Consider the following 19,773-nt stretch of genomic DNA (forward strand, 5'->3'; position numbering starts at 1 on the left):
ACACCTTCCAGTCATTCCAGCATTTCTCTTTGAAATCCACCAAGTAAACATCAAAGTATAGATTTCATTTACATTTCCCGCTCACAGTTTGCATGTTATCTTCACATGTACAGCCACACACATCCGTATTCAAACACTTCATCTGCACAACCTCACCTTTACCCTACTCCACTCTCCTCTGCCCCCTCATCCATTCATCACCTCCATCTATGAGATGGTATCATCCAGAAACCCTTAGAGACCCAATACACATAAAAATAACAAATAAAATAAATATAAAAAAGGAACGACAGTAAAACAAACGGGCACAGAAAGCCAAAAATAAGTGACTTTCATGTTTTATAGCTTTCATCAGGTGCACAACCAGAAACACCTACCTGACAGCAATCTGACGGTGTTAGGACGGAAATGTCATGAATAAGTTTGTTCAATCAGTCGTGTGTTTTGGAAAACATTCAGTTCACATGTTTTACAGTTTTTCTTTTCTATTAAAGTTTTTAAGTCTTAATAATATATTAAATATTGTGTTAAATAAGAGTTTGTAGTTCACTATTTTAAACATGACACATTAAGCTGTTTAAACTTGAACCTGACCAGCAGAGAGGCGGATATATAAAGGTCAGACGTTGGGCATACGTGACCCAGTTAACTTGAGCAGCAGACAGGAGGGAATGCAACACCCACATACCTCGGGAAACACACACACACACACACACACACACACCTACATATGCAGATAAGATTTATGGCTGGGAACCCATTAACACACACAAATATAAATCCATATTAAAAGTGTCCTTAAAAGCAGTTACCAACACCTTTATATCACATATTGAACAGAACTGTACGCATGAGAGACTTCTCTTCACTCTCAGCGTCCGTGTTTGGGTGAATCAGGTGCTTCGATAAGGCGTCAGGTGTTTAAACAGGACAGAAGAACACGCTGTGTTTTTAGTGAATCAGTTGATTCAAGAACAACAAGGTGTTACCTGGAATTTCATCAGCTACAAACATTTATGAGAACTGGAACAAAAAGTGACCTCTGAATAAACATCATGGAAAAAATGGTTGAGGAGTCTTTCCACTCCCGATATCACGACTTTACCTGGTGGATTTATTATTTTTAACGGGACAAACTTTGTTTCAAATTTTACCTTTTGTCCATCACTTTAGGGAAACTGTTGAAATACTGAACATGAACTCACTGTAGGAAAAGGCAAATGTATTGTGACAAATTTGTGTTATCAAAACTGCATTTCCTTGTGGAGAAGGCAGTAAAGAAATCCTCCTTTGCTGTGACTCTGCTTCCCCCTGCTGGCCGAAGGTACACATTACAGACAGCTGACAGCTAAAAAAAAAGATGACATTGAGTGTGTTTAATGCTTTATAGATGATTTTTTACAAGGCTGTTGTATTTCTCTTTATTTCTTTTTTTAGTCTTGTGAAAAAAATGAAAATTATCAGCTGAAACATTCACTAAAAACTGCTGTTCATAATCTGGTAAAATTTTGCCATAAATCTCTTGTTCACATCACAGATTGTATAAAAAGATGGCTGACATGACAGCTCCCTAAACCCTCTCTGTCGCCCCCTGCTGACTGGCTGCAGTACAGCTCATAAAGCCCGCCTCCTCCATGTTAACAGATGGGACATGAGTCAAACTATAAAATCAAAATACACGTCAAATACATTTTTCTCCAACATGGTTTCTGTCATTATAGTTAGTTCTTATCATGCTGATTTATGTCACAGTGTTCATTTTTCTGACAAGTTTACTTTTAATTAGTTATCTGATGCTATAAAAAGGGGGTGTGGCCTCATGATTGACAGCTCTGTTGACAAATGGGGCTCCTGCAGCGTTCTGTTCCCGAGTAGCAGAGTAGAGGAGGAACGGCGAGAGGAGACGTAACTAACACTAACACTACAGTCATTGAACTTTCCATCAGCGTGAATATCTGCTTCAGACCGACACAAGAAGCTGTTCTGCTGCAGACTGAGCCCACCTGAGGGCTCCAACACGTCAAGGCCACCTGAGGGCTCCAACACGCCAAGGACACCTGAGGGCTCCAACATGGCAAGGACACAAGGTAAAGGTGTGTGTCGGGTAGAGGAAGAGGCGGGACGTCAATCCTGCGGCTCCACCAGCCGATCTCTACTGCACACACTCTGGATACAGATGAGCGACATGCCTCAGGGGTAAGGTTAGGGGTTTTTTCTACAACGAGAGGAGGTGGAGACGCGTCGTCCATCTTTATATACAATCATTAGTTTATCACTTTCTTGTAAAATATCATGATATAAATAACGCAAAATAAATTCAGATCCGATACTTGATCGTATTCTGTAAACCGTTGCACCTTAAATCCAGCACCAGTACGTGTTGTAGCTTCTCTGAAGCTTTCGATCAGGTCACATGATCTTCATCAGGAGACACAGGTTGTTCGAGTCTCAGGTTCTGTGTTTACATTTAATACAGCAGCCAACAAGACCATCCAAAAACAGGTAAAGTGAGGAAGTGATGAAGATCATGTGATTTAGCTCTAAGAGAGTGGATCCTTTAGGCTAACGGGACGGGATGCGAGATTCTAATTCACATACATTTTAACATGTCGTGATACTAACCTGGAAACACCTGATGTTATGGTTCCCTGCCTGTCGTGAAACATTAAACCTGTATTCAGAATTAATCCAGAACCTTTTTAAGCAAACTTTTATTGCTCGTTTAAAAGAAATCTAACAGAGAGACAAAAATATTATTTTGTTGAAAATTATAACAAACCTTAAAACATTTTGGCTGTTTTGTGTTCTCGTTGGCTTCCACCCACACTGAAGTACTGACTGTAGAACTGAAACATTTAGTCTGTTAAGTTTTTCAGTGCAGGAACAAAATCTCTGGTTTCAGCTTCTTTGGCATGAAAATTCGAGCAGCAATATCTGCAGCTTCTGCTTCATTATTGTCGTCTGATCTCTCACTGTCAATAAAACAGACATCACAGTCTCTTACAGCCTGAGTTGACATATTTAAATGTCTTTTTCTGAGTTATTAAAGGCCTGAAACTTAAAGAGAAATCGGTTTACTATCACAGAAGACGTGATACACTGGACAAGATCAACAGAAGAATCACCAGAGGAACAAAAGTCCTTGTGGAGTAAAAAAAAATACATCAGGCTTTGCAAGTTTGAACGATTCAAACACTCAAAGTCTTTCTGACATTGCACAGTCTCAGCCTCTCTGCTGCCCCCCTGTGGCACTGTGTCTGTACTGCAGGGAGTCGGGGGGGGGGGGTTTCATCACTCCAGCTCGTAGGAGCTGCTGTCCATTTGGACCTTGAGGGTCTTAAAGTCCGGCCTGTCTGCGGGTTCGGCGCTCCAACACTTCAGCATGATTTGGTAGAGAAAGTTTGGACATTTGTTCGGAGCGGGCATCCTGTAGCCACAGCTCACCTGCTCGTACACTTCCTGTGTGTTGAAGGCTGAATGGAGGGAAAGGGATGGAGGAAGAAGAAATGCAGAAGTCAGATGGATTTCATACACCTGTGGCCTTTCTCTAAATACTTGTGTTGCTTAGTAACAAAAGTGTGCCATTATTTCTGTATAAGTAAATTATTTTAAGCGGAATTGTTGACTTTCAGTTCCTGAAACACGTCTGTCAAAGTGCTGCGACTTTATGAGGAATTGTTTCTTTCTGTCATTATATTAAAACACTTGAGCAGAATGTGAGTTCAGAGGACTCATGACTCACATCTCATGTCTCTGTAAGGTTTGTAGTTTTATATCACCATGTAGGTTCAGGCCTCTGTGTGGCAGATTTCTATGTGACAGTGATTTTATAAAGTTTGCATCAAACAGATCTAAAAAATAAAAAACCCCACATGCTTCTCATTTTAATCCAGCATGCACAGAGCTTTGCTTTTACAGGATGGGTTCACAGTTTTCAGAACAACTCAGACTGACAAACTGTAATTAACGTGAAAACCTTTTATAAAGCATAAAATACGTCTTCACACGCTGTGATTGAGATGAGCCGGAGGTGAGCCGCGCGTAGCTCCACAGGCACATGCCCACATGCTGTGTAGTTCATATATTTCACTGATAAACGCAGAGCTTTAGAGGGGCATCAGGCTTCATGATCAAAGTTTCATGGGATGCGAAGCCAGGGTTGCCAGGTCTACGCCTTTTCCAGCTGAATTGGGCGACTTTTGAAGTGTCTTCAGAGGCGCGAGGCCCTGTGTGGTTGCCCATGCGACGGTTCTGACTGCGCGTATGTTTGGATTGTCACAGACATCAGTTGGGTTTCACAGCCCGGTACTAAACGACCTACGGCTCGTTACCGGTCCGCTGACCAGGGGTTGGGAACCCTTGCTCTACATTATCTTATCAGTGTACAATGATTTCTTGTTTGTTTACCTGGACAATTTTCCTTGTTTAGCTGGAGCGTAAGGCTAGTAACGTGCTGTAACTTCTGAAGATCATACTTGACTTGACTGCTTTAGATTGATTTAGCCTCTCGTTAACTAACCACAATGTTTTTATGCCTTTTTGTACAGAAAGAGGACTGAAGATGTCGTCCCCAATAACTGAAATCTGTAACGTAATCTGCAACAATTCTGCATAAAAAATGTGCTAAAAAAACTCGACCTAGACCAAAAGAAAGGTAAGGTAATCGTGCGCTTCATTTGGTCGTAGTGGTGCAACGATAAGTCAACGATGTCGGCAAAAATCGCTGATAAAATTACTTAACTTCTTTGTCAGTAATTAGTTGGTTACGTCATTGTGAGTTGCTGAGAGGTGAGCCGCCTCACATCCTTACTGTCAAACACCGGGAGCATTTCAGCCTCAACGCTGCAAAGAAAATCAGCAGCAGAGTTTATTAAAGACATATTCTTTAATGAAGAACTATTTATTGTCTTAAGTGTAAGTTAGCACACGCTTAAAAGAACCTCCAAATAAATTTACAAGCAGAGTAACTGTGCGATGACTAATCGACTATGAAAATATGCGTTAGTTACAGCCCTATGTGGTCGCCTGACTATCGCAGAGGCACATGAGACACCAGACTGTCCGTCAGAGAGCGAGGAAGGAAGTCGATGAAGCGTTCTCCCACGATCCAACGCTGCTGCATGATGTCATCAAACTACATCTTTTGTTGTTTTGATTCAGAGGCTCAGATCTACTTCGACTTGTTGTCTAGTTTTAGAATAATCATTCCTCATTGATTGAAGATGCTTGTTAAACCAACCTGGGTAAGGAACGCCTCCGTACGTGGTGATCTCGTAGAGCAGGACACCAAACGACCAGACGTCGGACTTGTTGGAGAACTTTCCGTGGCTGATGGCTTCAGGAGCGCTCCACTTGTAGGGAATCTTTTTATCTTCCGTGATGTAGAACGGCTCCTGGAGGAGAAATCTTTGTCTTAAAAACTTCAAAGACACACAAGCCCTTCCTTCCTTCCTTCGTGTCTCCTTTCCTACCTTGATCACTCTGGCCAGCCCAAAGTCGGCCACCTTACAGATGTAGTCCTCTCCCACCAGGACGTTTCGAGCCGCCAAATCTCTATGGATGCTGTTCTTCTCCTCCAGGTAGGACATCCCATCAGCCACCTGGGCGCCCATGTCAACGAGGGCGGCAATGTCTTGATTCTGCCCCTCTGGACCTGAGATGGGCACCAAGAATCAGACCAAGAACAGTCCTCCAATCCATCCATCCAAAATACAACTTCCTCTCCCCTGTTGCAACAAACACCGACTATTTCTCACAGAAGTGGAGGAACGCTGAGGTTTACCTCTGAGGAAGTTGAGCAGGCTGCCTTTCTCCATCAGCTCCGTGATGATGTAGTACGGGGTGGACGACGTGCACACGGCGAACAGAGAGATGAGGTGACGATGGCGGAGACTCTTCAGGATCTGGACCTCCCTGTGAAATTCCCGGTGGTTTAACTCCGAGTCTGCAGAGAGGGCGGGACGGAGGGAGAATTAAAGGAAAGGATAAAAGAACAAGAGGGACAAAAGAGGAGGAGACAAAAAGAGGAACAGAGGTGGTAGAAACAGAGAAGCTAGAGGAGGAAACCCCTCTGAAATCTTTAACAAACACAACATACTTACAGCAACAAGGGGAAAACGATTGGTTACCAAATAAGAGGAGGCTCAACAAAATCAGTACCAAACAGCCAAATCAGAATCGACTGACACAACACTGCCCATCTAACCTTTAAGCAGTACCAGCACACTGTGTGAAACGCATGTCAGGAAATATCTCTGCAGCTTCTTGTGATATCAATGCAGTTGGAGGGATTCCTTCTTTTGGTCTGTTGTCAGATCACTTTCTGCTGTCACTGCAGAATCTTCCCAGGTGTGCAAAGATCAAAGGACAAGCTTATCTCTCAGCTGAGCGGACGCTGGGCTTTGTGTGAATCTTACACATTCGATTAACTCGCACTATCAGTCTCATTATGAACAGAGTTTGTGTTGCATCATTTCTCCTGAAAGGAAGCTATTATCATCCAAACAAACAAGTTTCAAACTGATTGCTGGTAATGACACACAAACCTTTTACATCCTGCTCAGAGGAGAAGTTCTGAGTTATGACTCTCCAGTAAATCAGTCATCAGGTTGTCAGATAAGAGAGCTACGTGAAAGCTAGCAGCTTAATTGTCTTCATGCTTCTACCATGCCTCACCTGCCCTCCCTTTACCGACAACAGATCTGTGATACACAGGCTTGATCCAATGTTGCTGAATAAAAACATGTTGTTGTACCTATTTTAACAACCTCGGAACCCATTGGCTATCGTCTGATGACATACTTTTCATGGCTTCTAGTGTAGCCAGCGGTTAGCGACAAAGGACTTCCTGCCAAGGCTTCTCTCCCTGTACATTTAGAGTATTAGGGCTGCTTTCCATCACTAATCTACAACAACAAGTCTGATATCACATGAGTGCAGCTCTCTATGAGAGCACAGAGTGACCTGGCCGCTGAGCTGCAGAGTCTGTGTGTCACCTGCCTGTAAACTGTAAACATGCACTAGACGCTGCCGCTGTCACAGATCATGTCGGCGGGATGATCGAGGCAGGCTTGTAGTCATCGTCGTGGTGCTCGTTATCGCGGTGGCTACATAAACGGGCTGGTGACAGAGCTGGTGTGTCGTTGAGCGTTAACTTTAGCGGTTCCACCTGCAGCGCGCACTGCCACAAGGCTGTGTGTGCCAACAGGAAGGAGGAGATGGCGAGCTAAAACATACATTTGAACAGCCGTCCACGAGTCTGTTTGTGTTGTATTCATAAAGAAACGTGTCGCTGCTCCTGAACTCTCTTCTTTTTCATGCGGCTGTCAGAGTCGCTGAACCAAGAGTGGTACATTTGTTTTGTTAGAAGAAAATAGACTTAAAAGTCCCCCCCAAAAAAGTATTTGAGCATAAAACACACTGCGTTTATCTGGTATAATTTCCTGTATTTCTTTATAGCGCAATAAATATCGCAGAACAAAAAGTTATTGCAATGTCACTTTTACCCAATATCGTGCAGCCCTCGATCACAGCTGCTGCTGCTGCTGCTGCTGCTGGCAGCTTAAATTGTTTCACAAAAAACTGACAGATTTAAAGTCGAGGTGAAAAATGTCATTTTAATCCTTTTAGATCACATCCCCGGTAATATTGTGCATCTATTTGACAATATAGGCCAAAAAAATACAGAAAATCCATTTCTTTGTATTCTTATATCAAAATCAATCATTTTTTCTTCCACTTAAACAAAATATCCCGCGTGCTTACGTAAGCTAGGACCAACCAATTTCAACCAATCAATCTGCAACATTTAGCCGCAGAGCACCAAGAACGCTCGGTCAGTTAGCTAGCTACTGCGCTGTGGAGAACGTCTGTCTACGCCCACTTCTCAACGATCAAATCAAATCCCTCTAATGATATGTCCCGCCTGCACGTCCTGTTTCACTCGGAAATACGTCACGATACGGAAGCTAGACTTTCAGACGGCGACATAAAAGCTTCAAATACAGAACAGAGAACTGACTAACACGGGCAAGAAATTCACCTACTAATAGCTCAACGGCATTCAGTACTAGGACAATGCTCCTTAATTCTGCTTTTATAGACTTCCAAGCTAATTAATTGCTCCAGTTTGTGGTGACCCTGTAGCTCAGACCATGATGAGGGAGCAAAGACATTAAAAGCACTTTTACCGAAGACAGATAGAGTTCGAGGAATGACAAAAATGAGACGGTAGAGAACATAAATAAGAAGGCGGTTCATGTAGTAACGCCTAATAAAGAAAGATGTACCATGTTCCATCCTGCGATTGCTCTTTAAACAGTGAGGATGGGATCGGCATTTACTCGACCTGAAATAATTCCTCTGAGTGTTTCACAACATGGCAGCAGTTTAATGAAAGCTCCGACTGTGTGTCACCTCAATACCACACATAACGACACTGCTTGTGTTGTCAGTATTGCATGCCACCATCTGATGAATCCATCAGTATTACTGTGACAGAGCTCCTCACATTCTTCTGTGTGTAAAACCACACCCAGTTTCACTCAAACGTGGTCCAACGTGTTATCGAACAATGCACTTTGTATTGTTGCACTTACGAGGAAACGGAGGTCAGATTTCTGTAGAAATCTCTATTAAAGAAGTAGGGCAAACAGCTGTGAAACCTCTGACTCAGGGTTTTGAAGATTTCCTGGCGTTTGAGAAATGAGAGGTCAGATTCGGCCGAGCTCGGCACAAACGCTCAAAGTAAAAAGTTAGACAGCTGCCGAAGCAAATTCACGTCCACTCAGCTCCTGATGTTCGGCTGAACGAGCAGGATGATTAATTAGCTGAGAAAAGCTGTGAACATGTAGTTTCTGTGGTGTCGCTGCAGCACGCAGGAGTCAGGTGATTATTCATCTGCACAATGTCATTAGAGGTGATATATGTATGTTTGAGCATTTAGAGATATTACAGGGTTATTTTTTAACATAATGCAGTTATTTTCAACCCCTCTACATTTTTACAGCTATGAAACATGGAATGAGAAATACTGTGTGGCACGGCTTTAGAAAGCTTTTTGAAAGAGGTTGTAAAACAGCTCGTTCCTGCAGTATGATGGCCAGACAGTGCAAGATAACGCAGGTGAAGCACCTTTCACAGAGCAAGTGCTTCACAAAGTAGTACTATAATAACAATAATAACCCTGGTCAGAAGACCTGATCTACAGGTGCTGTAGGGATGGAGCAGGTGCCTGATCATGCAGGGCTTATAAATGAAAACAAGGACCTTAAAATGAATCCCAATCTCGGTACCATCGGCTATAGTCTGAGATGATATGGGCTCTGGGGACTTCCCCTCAAGACTTCCTTTTCCTTGTGAAACTTGTGATGTACTTGTTATTAACGGGTCTGACCTTTGCCAACATTCAACCTCATGATGCAGATTTGTAAGAAGTGAAAACTGAAGCTTTGTCAGGTCTGTCCTCCAGAGGAGAAGAAAACTTCTAAAATGCTCGTTTGTTGAACGGAGGTCGGGTTGATCTGATGCATTTGAGGAAGTTGGGAAATTTGAACGCTGAACAGCTTTCGTGACACAGCGTCAAGGGAATATAGAATCTGTAAATAGAGATGAAATGAATCCTGAATTTAACTGGAAGCCAAAGTAGGGGAAATAAGATGGGTGTGATGTAATGAGAACTAGTCAACAGCCTTGCAGCAGAGTTTGTAGCCAGTCGAGGGAGGCCTTACTGAGGCAGGAGAGAAGGGAGTTGCAGTAGTCGAGCCGGGAGGAGACAGAAACATGAACCTCTAACTCAGCTTGTCAGACAACAGATTTTAGTTTGGTAATGTTTCTCAAGTGAAAGAGACCATTCAAGTTTTAGCAGCATGCATGAAATTCCTGCTGTTTGTAAGTAAAATGTACCAGACTGTGTGCATGTGACACATGCCTCGTACAGAAACGTAGACGATGAGAGGGCTGCAGTTATAACAAGGACGATGAAGCTTTTGTCTTCAGTGTTCCTCAACGGAAACATTTTAGAGCATCTACAGAGTCCTTATCAATACTAATGTTTTCAGAGGTGAAACAGGGCAGATCTGGAGCCGAGCGCACCAGCTGGGCGGACGCCTGGTCGTAACCTTACGTCCGACTTAGAGCAGAAAGTTACGATGGACTTAAACTTAGGCCCTGTACACCAGCAACACTTGAACCCTGTTTGTGTTGCAAAACCTAAAAGAAAAACACAGTGGCCGCGCAGGGCATTAAAACGAGAGAGAGAGTCATCGGTGATCCGACAGTAAGTTGATCGAAAGGTTTAGTTCCTGTTTGAATGAGTCAAAGAGCTCTCCCTGCAGCTGCAGCATGTGTCGGACAGAACCGCGGCGCTGTCCCCGCCCTGCAGGTGCTGACTGAGCTCAGATTTTGTGCCAGTGGGGCCTTTCCAAACAGACAGAGGGAGACATGATAAATATACATCGGACAACGGCATGCTTGATTATTTATGTTCCCTCATTTCACAATCCGTAAAATGTATTTTTCTTTACTTTTGTTTTGTTATCCGTATCTTCTGTCGATCATTTGATGAGGGAGTTAGCGAGTGGAGATGTGTGTTGCTTGGCAACAGTCAGACAAACTATCAAAACAGGATCAGAATGAGCAGCAGTAACTTAAACCACAACCAGGCGCCCTTTCCTCAGTTACACACACTGTCTTTAGATCAACATGAACGATGACGTACCGTTCTTGAGGATCTTGATGGCGACTTGAATGACGTTCTTCCAGCGTCCCCTGTAGACGTCAGAGAAGTGTCCGCTGCCGAGCTCCTCCTCCAGAGCGAACTCTTCTTTAGGGAGCTCCCAGTCGTCCACCGTGAAATGGTTTAAGTCCTGAGTTTGGGGCTTTTTCTGTTGGAGGAAACACATGTATTTGTAAGTCATAAAGTTGACACCTCGTGCATACAGGCAGGGTTTCAATGTGTACGGAGGATAATATTAGCACTCTGTCAGTTCTTACAACAACTGTACAGGAGGGATGTTTACTTTATGCATTATTGCTGAATGTCCACACTTCTTGTTTTCAAGGGACCAGAAAATAAGAGGAACAAAGAAATGAAGAAGCAGAGAGGTAGAAGCACGCAGTCCGTCCTACCCTCTTGCAGGGGACTCCCAGTTTGCATGTGCTGTTCAGGCTGTTGGTGCGGAAGTGCTCCACCAGGTCGATCAGGGAGCTGAAGCTGTGGGTTTGATCCACGTAGAAGGTACTCTCATCGGTCTGGAGGATCTTGTAATGCCTCACGCGGTTACTCGACCTCACTGCAGGAAGATTCACAAACATACATACATTTACCAGCCTGAAATGAGACGCCTGTTTTTGTGTCACTCTGTCTGAAATCACGGGTCTGTTGTTTCAAATATTAGTAAAAAATGTTCAATCTGCCATCTTATCTTTGTATGTGATATTGGAAAGCTTGACAGGCATATGAATAGTTACTAAGAGGGCGGGGCTTAGCAAACAATAACTTGTATTCCTATAACTTTTCTTTTTCACTTTAAGTCCCACATTCATTTTGACTACTTAAAGTGATAATCTCAGTTTCGTTCTCTTTGGCGGCACCTGTGGCGATAAACGGTAATTACAGGAGCACACTTCCCAGATATCCAGACAGTGCTGCATGTGTGACGTCCACGGTCGGCTCCGGTTGTAACTCTTGATTTTCCTGGCTGACGGTCGCTTTCCTTTTCAGACTGTTTGCTTCATCTGAGCGTCGAGTTTGTTTCTTCTTCTTTGGATTTTCACTTCTTGTTGAAGTTGTATCTGTAGTCATCCATCTTTTCTTTGTTTGTTCAGCCATAGTAGATTACTGTTTACTCGCAACACTTGCAGAGAGCGGAAAAGCAGCCGCTTAGCTCCGCCTACCCTGTCTGGCAGACCGACCACTGCTGGCTGATGGAAAACGCGTCTCTAACTGGGCGCCGCTTGGGATTTTTTCAGTTAATGTCGCAACAGACACCCAGTCTGTAATAATACTATATACTACAAATTCAAAGGCTTTCATCAGTGGGCCACAGGCTCAATCACCATCGTGTTACCTCATTCGGCGATTGATAGTGACTTAACAGACATTTATTTACATGAAAATCTTCAAGATTCTGACTTTAAAGGAAATGTTCCACAGTTTGGAAACTAAGCTTGTTTGCTTTCTGGTGGAGTGATGGATGGATGGATGGATGGATGGATGTACTTTGACCTTTGTACTTGATCCTATACTAGGATTGCTTCGTCACCGCAGCCAAAGTATAGCAACAGAAAAAAATATAACGGTAGAAGACATATACCAAATTTGGGGCGACGGTTTAGGTCAGCGGCTAAATCAGCGGCCCATGTTCAGAGGGTCCTCGATGCAGCAGCCCTGGGCTAGACTCCCACCATCGGCCCCCTGCCGTGTGTCGTCCCCACTCCGTCCTCCCCTGTTTCCATCACTATCCACTGTCCACTCTCTCTCTCTCTCTCTCTCTCTCTCTCTCTCTCTCTCTCAAGTTTCAAAGGAATAAAAAGGCCCAAAAGATCATCTTTAAAAAAAAATTTAAAAAATGTATACCAAATTTTATAAATACATTCCTGTCTGGCACAATGCAATCTTTAAAACGTACATTTATTTTTCACACTTTAAATGTTATGTAACTCGAGTTTGATTTTGCACCATCTTTGAGCGGTGGTTTGCTAATGTTGCTGTAACATACGAATGTGCTCCCAAGGATGGATGAATAGAGTCTCCTCTTGTCTTACACGAGAGAACGTATCCGATGTTTTCCTTCTCGCTGTTTCGGATGAGGAAAGCTCCCTCGTCGTTTCCCGGTCCCAGCAGGTGACTCTGAGCCTCGAAGCGGTTCATGGTCCCAAAATACCACCTGGATCGAGACAGAAAAGACACAAGCGGAAGTTGTTATGAGGAAGTGTTGGCATGGTTTAGAAATCGACAGATCTGCCAACTTATTCTTCATCACCTTATTTAACTTACAACACCTCATCATGTCAGTGACGTGTGTGCGTGTGTGTGTGTGTCTCAGAGCTGTGACGTAAACTGGGGCACGAACACCACGACAGTCAGTGTCACCACTTCTGGTTCTGTCTCTCCCTCGACCGGTTTATTGCCTCAACAAAATGGGAAGTGTGTAAACTTTGTTATTTCCCACATGTCAGGTGTTGAGAGCGGGATTTAATTATAGAATCTTATTTTTGAACAGAACTATGATTTAATTTCCACTTTAACACCACAAAGATGCATAAATTAGATTAGCAGGAAGTTAATAGGAGCGCGGTTTGTTTGAGTCGCACAGTCTCGGGAGTCATACAGTTTATTTTAAGGATGCAACTGATGATTGTTTTTATTATTGATGAATCTGTTGATGTTTTTTCTTCTTTCAATGTAAATAATATTAAAAACAATCTTCAAATTGATCCTAAAAGTCGAACATGAGCTGAGACACCTGTGGGAAACCGTGCAAATCCCCAAATTTGAGTAGCTGGAACCATCGTTACATCACTGTGTCATTTGAGGTCTAGTTTAGTTTCCACTCATGATAATATGGGGGACAATAAATGTCCATCGAAAGGCGATTAAAGTTCGGAAAGTGGCCGATATGTCTCAGCTATTAAAGATAATAAAGAGGTGAAATAAAATCGTCAAGTTGAGTGTTTGTGAGCTGCAGCCAGAGGACTTTTTGAACTAAAAACATGCAAAAGAAGACGTGTCTATTCGCTTTAAAGTTGTAATTTCTTACAATATTAAATTACATGATATATGTAAACAGTATGCACAAATTAAAGCACTGTAATTCCAGTGTAGTGCATGTAGTAAGAGCTGAAACGTGCAGGAGCAGATTGAATGTTTGACCTTCCTCATGTGGACTGCTGCTGTTTAGTTTGTGTCAGGTCACTCCCATGAATTATATCTACATGCATGTGTTCACAGAAGGAAGTACACGAACAGTTCCACTCTGAACAGGTTGGGTTATAATCTCTGCTGGCTGAGGTGGAGGCAGTAAAATAAATCAGCCTTTAATGTGTTTGTGCCTCTATTTACATCCTTTTTAAACACCCTCATTAAAGTTTACAGTGTACAATGTGTCACACCCAAACAGAGAGATTTCCAGGGATGGACTTTGTACTTTTATTGGTGCAGTAAAATAGAAATATCACAGGGGCTGTTGTGGATCGTCGATCTGTGGCAGGAGAGACAGATTTTATGATCACAATCCTCTCCAATTGTGTGAGGTTTTTTAGCACGAGCAATGTGGTATGAGGCTAAAAATGATGCCTTCAGGGCCCGCTCGGGCACGGTAGCTTGCTGTGTGAATGCATCAGATTGCCTGACCAAATGCTCTTCTTTACGTCTGAAGAAGTCTACTGTTTTATCGGCCTCTGCCGGATGTTTTTGCATCAAGTGACGCTGAAGTTTCGAAGGTTTTAAACACTCGTTTGAGAGGGTCTCCAGACAGAGGACGCATTTCGGGCAATCATGGCCATTTTTCTGTATTGCTGTGAAGCCATACTTAATGTATGCTGCCTCATGAGAGTGAGTTCTGCTGAGTTCTTAGGTTTTTTTGCAGCAGAGTCCTCCATGGCAGGGCTGTTGGTCTGCTCCTTCGGTCTATTTGTTGTCAAAAACCTGTCCATTCTGCGCTAACTAGCTACACGCAAGCTTGAGGAGCAGAGCAGCTTGATAACAACCGCCAGGTCTACACAGATTATGACGTCGTCATGCCGAATTTGCAGCTGAATTTGAGAATCCGAGATTACGGCAGTTTACGTGTTGTAAGGTTCAGGACAAATGGTTATTAAAAAAATAAAATAAAATGTTGGTTTTTTTTCTGAGGCCCCCCTAGCGCCCCCTGGCGGCCCCCACTTTGAAAACCACTGTTCTAAGGTTCAGGACAAATGCTTATTAAAAAAAAATAAAAATAAAAATAAAAAATATATATATATATATATATATATATATATATATATTTTTTTTTCTCCAATTTTCTGAGGCCCCCCTAGCGCCCCCCCCTGAAAAGCACTGCTCTAAAGCACTTCAGTTATTTAACACCCCTCTGCAGATATTCTGATCCATATCTGACCATCGACAAAAGCTCCTTATTGGCACATTTTTACAGAACATATTTAATGGAAAACTTTGCTTGGGCTGATTTAAAAATGTTGTCATTGTGTAGTTTGTCATTAGTTTACATCCTCTCAGCACGATCAGCAGCATGGAGGTCTGCAGTAGAGTTAAGTGAAAGTGTATAATAAGGTTACCTACATTTAAAAGGTTTTAAGTTGTAGAAACCAAACCAGGGAGAAGAGAAGGGTATCAAGAACCGGTACTTTTGGGGAAAATGCATAGTTCTTCTTATGAATAAGCCTGTAGTTGTTCAGTCACTGTTGTTAGTTAGCTCCGGTTGTTAACACTAATTTAATCCATAGACGGCGTTAGTGAAGCAGCAGCCTGTTAGCAGAAGTCAGACACCGAGGGAAGAAGACACGGGGACAAACCACAGAATTTCACAGAGCTGTCGCCATGGTTACTGCAAAAGATTTACTTCACTACAGTGGAGTCCAGTCGGTTTTGACACGCTAGGTTAATGTCAGCTGTTGTAACTGTAGAGAGATGACCACAGGCCTTATTCCAGAGGCACATTATCAGACACACCAAATAATGTATCGATAAGAGCATCATTAAGCAGTATCAGTATCGTACCCATCCCTAACAGGGAGAACCTTTTAGTAGTTTTAAGTGAAAAATGGGTGAAACAATCCTTATAATTCTAAGCTTAACCCAAAAGGATTAAGGATCCTTTTGGGTTAGAGTTACCCTGACCTGGACGACTGAGAACCTTCACTGACAACAAACTATTTTTATTCCAGCACAAAATTGAATATATCTGTCGCCATATCTGTGATCGGTAAAACTTTTTCTGTCCAAAATCTGCAGCAGAATCGGTCTAACAAGCCTATATTGGTCTCATTCAGATAACACACTCAGCCACAATGACTTTCTGATAATATAAGAATAATTGTGCAGCTTTAAAACCACAAATGTTATCCTACTATAGAAGCGGACGGTGGTCTGTACTGTTAAACTGCCTCTATTATTACCTCTGCTTCACACAGTGCTTCCTGTTTCTGCTTCTCTGCCCTGTTACTGTCTTTTTTACTGTTAGTTTACTGTTAGTTTTTTTATTATATCTTAATTTAAAACAAAGAGATAAAAGAAAACCAGCGGTTCTTCTTACGTGTTTCTTTGTAAAGCATGTTGCTCTTGCCTCTTTTGAATTGTGTAATAAGATGAACCTGCTTTTCTTTGGCTCGGTGACAAGAATGTGTGACATTTTCATGCAGAGGAGTTTCTAATTAACTTCTCAACATCATGCGCTTGTTTCTTGACTCCCTGCAGGAGCATTTAAACATGATCAGAAACAACTGACATGCTGAAAAAATCAGTTTCATTGAACCTATTTCGGCTAAAACTTTCCTGCAAAGCAATAATTAATCAAAGTTTCTAACAGTTAAAAATAACCAGGAGAAAACATGAACAGTGGAGTGGTATCGGTCCTTAAAGTGTATAGAAAAAGTAGAGCAGCACTCTACTGCATCACTCACTGTTGCATCTGCAGGGACTCAGCCCGGGTCAGGTAGTTCTGGGGGACGATCCCGGTGTCCAGCACGCGCCCGTTCTTGTCGATCCTCCGCGCGGTCCACCATTCCCCGCTCCGGTTGATCACACTGAACAGATCCCCCTCCTGAAAGGAAAGCTCCTCGTGGTGCCGGGACTCAAAGGGCCACAGCGCCGTGTAGATGGAGCCGCTCTCCGGGGATTTGTCCTGCGTGGGCTGCACCTGAACCGGGCTCGATGATCTCTCCTCCCCGCTGCTGTCTCCTCCATTACCAACATTTACTCCCCCTGCTCCCCCTCCGCCTCCTCCTGAAGGACTCTTTTTGGCACTGAAAATCCTGTCCCACAGTGTTTGCAGACACGGGCACGCTCTCCGCAGACACTCACCCATGGATGACCATGAACGGCCCGCGCTGAGAGCCGCGTGCGCGTCAGCAGAGACAGCCGGTCTCACCTGTCAGACAGGTAAAGTGGATGGAGCGAGAGGAATCCTTGGAATGTGTTCGCAGGGAAACTGTTGCTCCTGCCTTTGTACTGAGAGTCTCTGCTGCACTGACAGACTGACAGTAACTTCCTCCTGCCAGGCACATATAACAGACACGGTAACCACGCCCATTATCGGACACGCGCTTCATAAATGTCACACTTTGCTGCCACATTAAATTAGAGCACATAATTGATGATGTATAAATACTGCTATGTAGCTTTACTTGTAGTACTTGTCTAGCACCTCCAATCTGTGGTGTAGGTATTTTTACTGAAGCAGAATCAGGGGCGGATCCAGACTATTGTGACTGGGGTGGCCCAACCACACACGAATCAATAGTATCTGTTTACCCTTTCTTTCTCCACTAATCATCTATGTTGACTACTAACATTAAAGTATCATTAAAAGATGTTATATTCCTGTGTTTATTTTATAACCTAAAGTAACACAACAAAATGACAACATGTGAATCTTCTAAGCTTCATTCTTTAAGGACTTAAAAAGATGTTTGTCCAGAGTAACAATTAAAAGTAGTTACGAACAAAAGGAAACGTGCCCCACTGAAATGCAAAGAAAGCTACTAGCAGCCTCTCGCAACCATAGACTGTATAAATAATGGACGTAGTCTCAGTGACGTCACCAACTGGTTTCTGAAGAAGCGTTTTGAAGCCCGGAGCGCGAACCTATGGCTGAGCTCTATGAGCGGTCCGCATGAATCAGCCAGCTACGGCTAAGAAGCTAGGCTATAATCTCCTCAGCGTAGCTAGCGGTTATTAGCCATAGACTGTATAAATCATGAATGAGCTAGTTTGACTTTGCCAGGAGGAAATTCTGTTTGCGACGTGACTGACTGCAGGTGTTTAGTTATCAGACTAAAGAAGTAGCGGACTCGCTGCTCGCTCGCCCGGTGAGAGATAAATGTTTGATAAACACTGAACAGGCTAACAAGCAGCTAAAGGGAGCACAGTATACCTGCTACTTAGTGCTAAAAATATTTCAATACAATAATATGCGCATTTAACTCACCGAAAAGTTGGAGCTCAGACTTCTTGCACGGCCATAAAGTTCCATAAACCCCACAGAGAGAGAGAGACGGATTATTTGTCCTCTAAAGGCTCCAACAACAAACAGGTGAAGTTAAGTTCAGTGTCTGTGTTGACGTCTAGCAGACAGCCAGCAGGATCCACCTGTCAATCAAGTCAGCCAGCCCCTATAATTTAAGGCTTAATATAATTAAAACGAGTGTGTTATAAAAATCCTGAACAAAAAAATTTGCTATTTATAACAAAACCGTTTTTTGAACCAGGCTGTAAACATGTTTATTTCTGCTGTAATGTTATTTGTTCTTTTCTGGAGCCTCCAGTGGCCACTCAAGGAACTGCAGTTTTTTGCACTTCCGCATTGGCTTCATTTTTCATCACCAGAGGTTCCTGCTTGGTCGCAACACACCCCAAAAAGCCCCGCCTCTGACGAGGCAAATAACCAATCATAGTTTATGCTTTTGGGGCGGCACCCTCTGAATCCACCCCTGAGCACTACAGTAAACACAGACAGCCTGTTAGATAAGATAAGTGAAATATAGGCTAATGAGATAAATACAGGATGTATACAAGTAACATACATAGATTACTATGTACTGTTGTGATGGTTAAAGGCTAATAAACAGGTAGCAAACATATGTATGTGTGTATTGTGATGTGTGCAGATATTATCAGGGTTATTTATGTATGTAGGTGTTACAGGTATAGATGTAAACAGGAAGTAACATTTGATGTGCTGGTGGTGGGAAAAGGGAGTCGGATCTGTTTTTTAAGCCTGCTTGTAATATTTTAGATTTGCATTCTGCAGATCCCAAACACGCTCATATAATGCCTGGCTGGTTTTCCCTGTTAAAGTAGAAAAATGGAGTGTGTTTCTGTTTATTCTGTATTTCTTTGTTGGCAGTCGGCCAACCAGCTTAGAGGTTCTCTACAGGCAGTTACTGGAGTGGAACAAGAGGAGTGGATGTGGAACAGGCTGTGAAATCACAGGCCGACAACAATAAAAACAAGTACAACTCTGTTTCCTTTGTTTGGACGTCGTGTCTCCACCTCCTACCCCCGGAGCGGGCGCTGCCATCTTGCTCATCTGTATCCAGAGTGTGTGCAGTAGAGATCGGCTGCTGGAGCCGCAGTATTGACGTCCCGCCCCTTCCTCTCTCCAAAACACACCTTTACCTTGTGTCCTTGGCGTGTTGGAGCCCTCAGGTGTCCTTGCCGTGTTGGAGCCCTCAGGTGGGCTCAGTCTGCAGCAGAACAGCTTCTTGTGTCGGTCTGAAGCGATATTCACGCTGATGGAAAGTTCAATGACTGTAGTGTTAGTGTTAGTTACGTCTCCTCTCGCCGTTCCTCCTCTACTCTGCTACTCGGGAACAGAACGCTGCAGGAGCCCCATTTGTCAACAGAGCTGTCAATCATGAGGTCACACCCCCTTTTTATAGCATCAAATAACTAATTAAAAGTAAACTTGTCAGAAAAATGAACACTTGGACATAAATCAGCATGATAAGAACTAACTATAATGACAGAAACCATGTTTGAGAAGAAATTATTTGACGTGTATTTTGATTTTATAGTTTGACTCATGTCCCATCTGTTAACATGGAGGAGGC

The 19,773-nt window shown here is 43.1% G+C and overlaps 1 protein-coding gene across 1 annotated transcript; it reads right to left on the minus strand.

Annotated features, from left to right (window-relative positions):
• Positions 1-431: 431 nt before the first annotated feature.
• Positions 432-17,178, minus strand: ptk6b (PTK6 protein tyrosine kinase 6b). The gene is made up of 8 exons (XM_069659433.1): positions 16,624-17,178; positions 12,766-12,887; positions 11,128-11,291; positions 10,718-10,883; positions 5,783-5,944; positions 5,472-5,653; positions 5,240-5,393; positions 432-3,473 (listed from the first exon to the last, which is right to left on the minus strand). The coding sequence occupies exons 1-8, from the start codon at positions 17,025-17,027 to the stop codon at positions 3,292-3,294; spliced, it is 1,536 nt and encodes a 511-aa protein (XP_069515534.1). The 5' UTR covers positions 17,028-17,178; the 3' UTR covers positions 432-3,291.
• Between the last annotated feature and the right edge of the window lie 2,595 nt (positions 17,179-19,773).

The sequence above is a fragment of the Semicossyphus pulcher genome, unplaced genomic scaffold (genome assembly GCF_022749685.1).
Source record: "Semicossyphus pulcher isolate SPU_LCO1_2020_fin unplaced genomic scaffold, fSemPul1.0.p SCAF_13, whole genome shotgun sequence".
Lineage (NCBI taxonomy): Eukaryota > Metazoa > Chordata > Actinopteri > Labriformes > Labridae > Semicossyphus > Semicossyphus pulcher.

Bases quoted from the DNA above. Each gene is read 5' to 3' on its own strand.
- ptk6b (XM_069659433.1), bottom strand. From the start codon at position 17,027: ATGGGTGAGTGTCTGCGGAGAGCGTGCCCGTGTCTGCAAACACTGTGG. The intron at 5,945-10,717 runs GTACGTCATCGT...CCCTCTCTGCAG, and splicing joins CATCAAGATCCTCAAGAACG to ACTCGGAGTTAAACCACCGG. The intron at 5,394-5,471 runs GTAGGAAAGGAG...TTTCTCCTCCAG, and splicing joins GGCTGGCCAGAGTGATCAAG to GAGCCGTTCTACATCACGGA.